The following is a 9,535-nucleotide window of genomic DNA, read 5'->3' on the forward strand; positions in this document are numbered from 1 at the left end:
AAAGTTGTTACAATACAAATAATTAAAAACATTTACAATTTATACAGATCATTTCAGGTTCTCTCAATCTGGCCTTAAAAACATTTAAGGAAATAAGTTCCGATAATTTCAAGTCTTTTTGCAAAGAGTTCCATGCAGAAGGAGCGGAGTAAACAAAAGCCCTTTTTCCCAATTCTGTACGGGCAAATGGAACCAAAAGCAGCAAGTGATCGTTTGATCGCAATGAATAAGAACCAGCACTTCTCCATGTTATTAAATTACAGATGTAAGATGGTAACAGACCCAGCATGGCCTTATAGATAAAAATATGCCAATGCCCTGATCTCCTGTTAGACAATGATGGCCATCCCACTCTGGAATACAGTTCACAATGATGAGTCATGTTTTTACAATTCGTAATAAATCTCAGAGACGCATGATAAACAGTGTCAATCTTATACAAACATTGTGCTGAAGCGGTCCTATACACCAGGTCTCCATAATCTAAAACAGATAAAAATGTTGCTGTAACTAGCTGCTTTTTTGCTTTAAAAGAAAAACAAAATTTATTTCGAAAGAAAAAGGACAGTTTAAGTTTGAGTTTCTTCACAAGGTTGTCTACATGAGGCTTAAAAGTGAGAGCATCATCAAGCCAGATACCAAGATACTTATAAGAATGAACCACCTCTATAACATTTCCAGTCAAAGTGAACACAGAAGGAGGAGCTTGAAAAACCTTCTTGCTATTTCTAAACAGCATAAGTTTGGTCTTATCAGCATTGAGAACCAGCTTAAGCTGCAATAGTGTATAAACCTGACTGAAACCTGGTGAAAAACTACAGGAAACGTTTGACCCCTGTAATTGCAGACAAAGGCTACTGTACCAAATATTAACATTGATTTTCTGCCAACTGTGTGTTTACCATCATTTATCAAAATATTTTCTTAGTCATTTATCACAATACTTCCAAAATATTTTATTCCTACTATGGAAGTCAATGGTCACTTACTGCTGTGTGTTTACCATCATTTCTCAAAATATCTTATTTTGTGTTCATCAGAAAAAATAAATTCATACAGGTTTAAAAAAACATGAGAATGAGTAAATGATGACAGAATTTTCATTTTAAAGTGAACTATCCCAATATATGCACGTGTGCCACATACACATTCAGTTCTTGTGTGTGTATTATAGTTAAAACAACTGTTTTGTAAAGATTTACTGCGTTTGTATCATCTATTATGGCAACCCCTAACTGCACAAATTATGCCGGTCTTCCTGGATTTCATAATAAGCATTAAAATGCCAGTCAAAACACTATATTAGCTGGAGTGGCTCACTGAAAGTTTTACCCATATGAGCTCAAAGATGGCGGCGCCCGCATTTACCTCAAGAATAAGGTGGATAGATAGACAGCTTTAAGAATTTCAAGCCCAACAATGGACAAATGGACTAACCTTAGGTAATGCTCACAATGTCATGCTACCCACATGTCTCTATGTTCTGAAGTGTAGTACGGCTGGTAAATAATCAACTTTAAGGACTTGCTAAACTTACTTACTTTTAATTCTACTGCATTTAGCTGAGCTTAAGCTGCATTAAGCAATTTACAATTGCTACATATCACACAATTGCTATATAGGTCGCACGCCTCTGGAGCAACTAGGGGTTAAGTGTCTTGCTCAGGGACACAATGGTGCATCACAGTGGATTTGAACCCGGGTCTCTCACACCAAAGGCCAGTGTCTTATCCACTGCACCATCACCACACCTGTTGCCAGGGTACCAGGGTGCCCGGGTACTCTGTTTGACTGGGGTGAATTTGCATTTACCAATGATTATACTCTAAGCCACGAATGAAACAAACACTCCCCATGTCTCTTTGATGTATGATGTTAAGGTGCAGCGATATAGTAGTTGTTAAACAGTTGGGAGAGAGAGAGAGAGAGAGAGAGAGAGAGAGAGAGAGAGAGAGAGAGAGAGAGAGAGAATTGAATTTTCAATTCAACTTTATTTTAACAATTATCTATCAGAAAAAGCACAGAAGACAAAAAACAGCACAACCAACACTACTTCACATAAAACATATTTAAAAAGACAATGCCAATTCACCTTCCTCAAACACAGAACATAATACATCATTCACACCCCAGATCTCTACAAACATTGGTATACAATCCACTAACTTATAGTAGGCAAATTCAACTTTTAATCTTGCTGCCACCAAACCTAAAAACATAGGAACCACATTTATTGCACCCTGCCCCAATAAGTTGTTTTTCCTTGTTTTCCAGATGGCAAGTTTTGCGGTGCCTGTCAAAAAGTTGATTAACACCAAAGTTTTTTTCCTTTGAGCAGTGTATTTGGGACCGTAAATGAATAATTGTAAAGAGAACTCTTCATCTAAGGACAAAAACCATTCACTTAAAAGAGAGAAAATATCCCGTAAACGTAAACACTGTGCAAACAGATGAAATAGAGACTCTGTCTCTGAACAAAAAGGACAGCCCACCCCAACACTAGGATCAAGGTGTGCCACATGTCTGTTCGTAGCTATTGCTCCATGTACAATCCTCCACTGGAGGTCACCTGTCCTCTTGTCAATCGGACATTTGTACAGAGCACGCCAACACCCTTTAGGGGAAGAGTCAAGTCCAAAAAAATCTTTCCATTTTGTTGAAAGAAAACCAGTGAGCATACTGGCATTGGACACTTTTACACAAGTCAAATACAGGGCCTTTTTTCCAACCAGTTCAAAAATGTCCAAAACGGGGATTTTAAAAGTCAGCAAATACTGCTCATCTTCTTCCCAGTTTTCTACAGCAGCAGAAACAGTGATTGCAGGGAAGGTGTAGTCGTATCCCTCTGTCCATTGTTGAAGCACATTGGTGTTCTCTAGAAACGTTTTGTAGTCATCTCTCAAACCACCACATGTTTCAGTATAGAGCTTGTGTATCAGTCTCACAGATTTAACTCCACTCTTTCGACTAATTTCTTCCACACTGCTGCTTAACACATGACCCAGCTTTGTATATCCAGCATTCGTCAATCGTGACCATAGATGTGCAGATGGTAATACACTTGGAAGAAAAGGGTTTTGAAGCAATGGTTCTTCCAACAACCAAAGACCAGGTGCCAATTCTGGTGGTCTAGATATTGCAAACACTTTCCAAGCCTCGAATAAGGACTTGTAAAAAGGGGTAAGATCTGCTAGGTGCACCTCTTGTAGGTTCATTAGGAATAGATGTTTATCTAAACCCAGCCTGCCTACCATCCGCAGGAGGACTGTGGCAACATTGGTCCAAGCAAGATCGCTGTTGTATATCAGTCTCTGAGAGGCCTGTAAGCGAAAAGTCATTATTCTTGCCTTGATATCTACCAAGCCTTGTCCCCCTTCCTCTTTTGGAAGATACAGTGCTGCAGAACGCACCCAATGTTGTCCTGACCAAAAAAAGGAAACCAAGTGTCTCTGGATTGCTTGAACAAGTCCTGCCGGTGGTTGTAGCACATTAAATCTATGCCACAGTATAGATGCCACCAGGTTATTTGTAATCAAGACTCTTCCCCTGTAGGACAGCTGGGGTAGCAACCAGTTCCACTTAGACAATCGAGCACACACTTTCTCCTCTAAGCCCTCCCAATTTTGTTTTTGAAAATCCTTAGTACCAAAATGTATGCCTAAAATTTTTAAACCCTCTGATGCCCAATTAAGGTTACCAGGTAACGATGGAAGATTTTCTAAATCCTGCCCTACCCACAGAGCCTCGCTCTTATCCCAATTCACCTTAGCTGATGAGGCTTTTCCGTAAACATCAAGAGCATCAGACAAGACTTTTACATCATTCATATCATTTACAAATACTGTGATGTCATCCGCATAAGCACTTAAGACAATTCCTGTATTGTTAAGAAACCCAGGTACATGAAAACCAGACATTTTTTTACGTAACATACAGAGTAAGGGTTCAATCGCTAGGCTATATAGTTGTCCCGATAAGGGGCAACCCTGTCTAATACCTCTGGTTACAGGAATAGGACGACTTAATCCTCCTCCCAATTTAACCATACAAGTAGCACCAGCATACAATAATTTGACCCATTTTAAGATACCTTCACCTAGACCAAAAGCCTTCAACACATTAAAAAGATAGTTGTGATCAACACGATCAAAAGCTTTTTCTTGGTCCAAGGAGATTATACCAGTTTTAACTTTAAAACCTCTGCATGTGTCCAAGATGTCCCGGATTAAAAACAAATTATCAGATATTGTTCTTTTTGGAACACAGTATGTTTGATCCTTATGTATCATCAAATGCAAATAGTCTTTAAGCCTATTAGCAAGGCATTTAGATATCATTTTATATTCTGTGGTCAGTAAGGCGACTGGTCTCCAGTTCTTCAAGAGGGTCAAGTCCCCTTTTTTTGGCAGAAGTGACAAAACTGCGCGTTGACAAGAAACAGGCAACAGTCCGTCCTTATTACACACTCGAAAAACCTCGCAAAGATCTCGCCCGATTAAATTCCAAAAACACTTGTAAAATTCGGGTTGTAGACCATCAATACCCGGGGATTTTCCAGAATGAAGCTGTCCTAGAGCGTCAGTTAATTCTTGGTAGGATATATCCAAATCCAAGGCCATCTTTGACTCAGAGTCTATTTGGGGTAAGTCCTGTAATAATTGTTCCAAGCAGTTTGCATCACATTGCTCTGCAGTGTAAAGATTGGAATAAAAATTCACTGCATGATGACGCATATCTTTAACATCAAAAGAAATTCTCCCATCAGGAAGACGTAAACACACCATTTGTTTTTGCTTTGCTGCTTTGTGCTCTAAATTGAAAAAATAAGCACTTGGAGCATCCATATGTGTTATGGAAACAAATCGAGATCTAACCAAAGCCCCTTTAACTCTCTCATTTAGGTAAGATCTCAGCTCTGTTTTTTTATTTTGTAAATTATTGTTTAATACAGGATCACACCCATTAATTAAATCCATTTCTATAGTTGTTATCTCCTCCTCAACAGCCTTAATTGTTTCCTTCAGCTTTTTTGTGGCATTGGCAGTATACTGCAAACAAAACATTTTGATATTAACCTTCCCTATATCCCACCATTGTCTCAAATTGTCAAACATATTTTTCTTTTCCCTCCACTGCTTCCAAAACAACTCAAAATATTTGCAAAATGCTTTGTCTTGCAGCAGTTTAGTGTTAAAGTGCCAAAAAGATGACTTATTTAAAATCTGAGAAATAAATATTTCTATTGTGACCAATTTGTGATCCGTAAAAACCATTGGAGTGATAAAACATTGACTAACTTGACTATTAAGACTTTTAGACACATACACCCTATCCAAACGAGCAGCACTCACTCTATTATCATTTACTTTGACCCAAGTGTACTGTCTCACATTAGGATTTTTAACTCTCCATATATCCAAAAGGTCAGCTGTTTTTATTAACTTTGATAAAAGAGAGGACGATTGAAAATGGGGTTCTTCAGTATTGCGATCGACAGTAAAATGTTCAGTACAATTCCAGTCCCCACCAATAATGACACTGCCATCATTATACCCTTGTTTTAAAAAATTACTTAGTACACCAAAAAAACAAACTCTCTCAGAACCAATATTTGGTGCATACACATTGATAAAATAATAAGTGCTTCCCTCAATATCAGCCTTAACTTCAAGCAGGCGACCATTTATTATTTCTTTGGCACTCAAAATGTTAACTTTTAGGCCAGGTGAAAAAAGGATTGCCACTCCAGCACTTAAATTAGTTTTGTGGCTTATTTTATATTGCCCTTTCCACCATCTACCCCACTCAACTTCATTTCCTTCGTCACTATGTGTCTCTTGTAAAAGAATGACATCTAAATTCCTCTGTTCTATTACTTCTAAAACAAGTGCTCGTTTATGCATATCCCTCCCTCCATTAATGTTAAGTGAGCCCACCCTTAATACCTTCATTGATGGATAAAGGAGAGGGAAAAGAAGAAAAAATAGAAACAGCATTAAAGAAAGAGACACCATGTGAAGCATGAGATGATCAGTTAACCAATGTCTTTGAAAATCTCTCTTTCACTCCCTTTTTAGACTTTCTAATTGCTGTTAGATGTTTCCTTAAACGAAAACGTTTCTTCTCACTTAGGAGTTCAGGGCCCACCTTTTTTTGGTACACGGCAACAGACTTTTCAAACCTCTCAACATCAGGGAAAAACTCTTTAACATTAACCTGTTTCCCAAATGTATCATCTAGAAAAGTATTAATCTCTTCTAGAGAATATAAAACCTGATCATTTTGTGAATAGTCTTGAGAAGCCACATCACCGCTACACAGACTATCTCCCTGTGAACACGAATCATTATCACACATAGATTCAGTCTCATCTGATAGAGTTTCATCTACAACACCCAAACCACTGCATGCTGTATCACAGAAATCCTCTGACTGTACCTTTTCCACCATAGACTCAGTAACAGTAACCAAAGCTCCACTAGTGCTAGGCACAACAGACATGTCATTAGCACTTTCTATCGGCGGAGTTTCAGTCACGCCTTTGTAAACAATCACCTTTGTTTTCAATACATCATTTTGTTGGGCATTCACAGGTACACAAACATCCAAAGCCCTTACCTCAGTTATCTGATCCACATGCTGTGCTTCTTGGACAGGCGCTGACTGAAATATAACGGCAGTTTCTGTTCCCGAAGTGACACTTTCTACTCTACGATGTGGACAGACATCACGCTTATGTCCAACATCACCGCATTCAAAACACTTTAGGTGACCAGTTGTTGCATACACCATATACGCTCTTCCCTCATGCTTAACACGGAAAGAAATATCCAGCGTTCGCTCCGGAGAATCTAAAAACATGTTTACATGTCTCCTGAAAGACAATACATGCTTTAGGGACGGATGTTTACATCCTAGCGAGATCGATTTAAACGAACTGGCAATTTTGCCAAAACGAACAAGCTCGCGTTCCAACATATCGTTGGATATGAACGGCGGGACATTTGAGATTGTTATTTTGGATGTAGCCGCGAAGAGAGGAGTGATTTGAACTAACTCGTCATTCACAACGAGACCACTTTCGATTAGCTGATTTACAAGTTGTTGTGTTTTCAAGAAAACTACAACAGCCTTGTTCATACGAGAAGCGGAAAAGACGTTATCATGGCCTACTACCTCTCCTGTAGCAATAAGCACATCTTCCACCATAACTCCCTCAACAGGTACACACCTGAAACCGCAGCGCAGGGACGGCCTCTCGGTCTGAGACGCCATCCCTCCGCACTAAACTCACAGCAGCTACGTAAGAAAATGCAACACTTACCAAATCATGCAGAAAGAAAATAGAAATGAAATAAGAAGGAAATGTATATCCACTCCACTCAAACTTTTACTCCCGTCACACTCCCACGTGCACGCTCCCAGAGAGAGAGAGAGAAAGAGAGAGAGAGAGAGAGAGAGAGAGAGAGAGAGAGAGAGAGAGAGAGAGAGAGAGAGAGAGAGAGAGAGAGAGAGAGAGAGAGAGAGAGTGGGAGAGAGAGAGAGGTGTATCTGAAGTGAACAAGTGGTTTATTGTAAGTGACTCGTGGACTCTGTATATAAATAGCTGTCACATCAAACAGAAATCATCAGATGATCTTCACCTGAAGTTTATCAGACTACACTCATTCAAGTAAGTGAACTTAATGAGCTATATTTCTGGTTTAATGTTATTTAGTTTTTGTTGTGCATTTCTCTTTTATCATTCAATTTCTTGGCCATTTCTGATGTTAATTTGTGATTATATTTCTCAGATCTTTTCGCTTTCAAAATGTCAACAACTCTGTGTTTAATCGGTGGTCATGGAGGTCATGAGTTTTCCTTCACCGGTGAAAGTAATGGTGCCAGTTTACAGAGGATCTGGGTTTGGGTTGGAGGATCACAGGTGAAGGCAGTCAGGGCCTGGCTTACAGACGGCAGTGATGCAACCTTTGGTCAACCATCTGGATCGTATGAAGAGTATGTGTTTCAGACCGGTGAACTCATCACATCATTGTCTCTGTGGGGAAACGGAGCAGGAACGCGTCTCGGAGCCATCAAATTCAAAACCAACCGTGGAGGAAAATTCTTTGTGTCAATGACAAGCTGGGGATTGAAGACAGAATATCCTATTAATGTCGGCTCGGGATTTTGTCTGGGCATTGTGGGAAGATGCGGATGGGACATCGACCACATGGGTTTTTTGTTTCTCAATAAAATACAATCAGTAGTTCTCACCAATGTCAAGTATCCCACTCTTTCCCAGATGACACCGTATGTCGCACTGGAAGAAATCAAATCTAGTACCTATAAGAATGAAACCTCCGTCAATCAAGAGCAAACCATTGAAAGCTCAAAGAAAATAATCAAATCATCCTCGTGGTCTACAACAGAAAGCGTTACTACAGCATTCTCTATGCAGGTGAATGCCGGGATTCCCGGGATTGTAGAAGTTTCCGGTGGGTTCAGTTATACAGTAGGAACAGAAAACACTTACAGTAGAGAACAGTCGGATGAAAGAACCCAAACCGAATCATTTAAAATAGATGTGCCACCGAAGAAGAAAGTGGATGTGCATATCACCATAGGCAGGTGTAGTTTTGATGTTCCTTACACCGGTACCATAAAGGTCACGACTGATGATGGTGCAGTGTTAAAATATGAAACCAGAGGACAATACAGAGGAGTGACTTACACTAAAATAAGAGTAAACACCAAGGAATCTAATCTGTGATATGAAGACTACATACAGAAATTAATTTCTTCATTTGATTAATCAATCTTTCTTCATGTCATTTCTTAGTGTTTCTTAGAGATTCATTGATTTTGTTTGATTTGATGTTTTAATATTTTCAAGTTCAAATTTAAAAGGCTGTGTTATTTTAACTTTCTGCTAGAATGCTTTAGGTGAAATTATAAATGAATCACCTGTCATCTTTTGCTTTAAATTGTGATTTAATCACGCAAAAAAAAACATGTAAATCAGTTGTGTTTATTGATATCTCACTTTACTAATGAGCTGTGTATTATGAAAACCTAACATGAATAAAGTGTTTTAACATCAGTTGCCTGATTCAGTTTCTCTTTTATTTTTTGGTACCACTGAAGGCTAAACTGTAATCCAACCAATAAACTCTGAAACCATAAACTGAATAACAAACAGGACAAAATCTTTACATCCTAAATAAAGCAAACATTACATAGATTGTATACATGAAACTTGTTTCAGTTTGCCAAAAGTTGAAGAAAAATAAACAGATTTTAAGATTTGCTGAAAAATTGTGAAATAAATATACTGAAGAAATATTTAGATTTTTTACAGGAAAACACATAATACAAAAATATATTTAAAACTTGTGTCCATTGCCCTTTATTGCTTCAAATTCTATGGTGCTTAGAAAACAGAATTTATCTTTACAGAAATAGATACAGACAATTATTTAATCACTCCAAATATTTTCATCTGAATGTTGCCATTTCATTTCTACAACTTTTGCACATCATGTTGATATCAGAT

At 38.4% G+C, this 9,535-nt stretch overlaps 1 protein-coding gene across 1 annotated transcript; it reads left to right on the forward strand.

Moving 5' to 3' along the window:
- The first annotated feature begins 7,648 nt into the window (after positions 1-7,648).
- LOC135768434 (aerolysin-like protein) lies at positions 7,649-9,082 on the forward strand. The gene is made up of 2 exons (XM_065277660.1): positions 7,649-7,672; positions 7,794-9,082. Exon 2 carries the CDS (start codon positions 7,811-7,813, stop codon positions 8,750-8,752), a length of 942 nt encoding a protein of 313 aa, XP_065133732.1. The 5' UTR covers positions 7,649-7,672; positions 7,794-7,810; the 3' UTR covers positions 8,753-9,082.
- The last annotated feature ends 453 nt before the right edge of the window (positions 9,083-9,535 follow it).

Source organism: Paramisgurnus dabryanus, chromosome 3, assembly GCF_030506205.2.
Source record: "Paramisgurnus dabryanus chromosome 3, PD_genome_1.1, whole genome shotgun sequence".
Lineage (NCBI taxonomy): Eukaryota > Metazoa > Chordata > Actinopteri > Cypriniformes > Cobitidae > Paramisgurnus > Paramisgurnus dabryanus.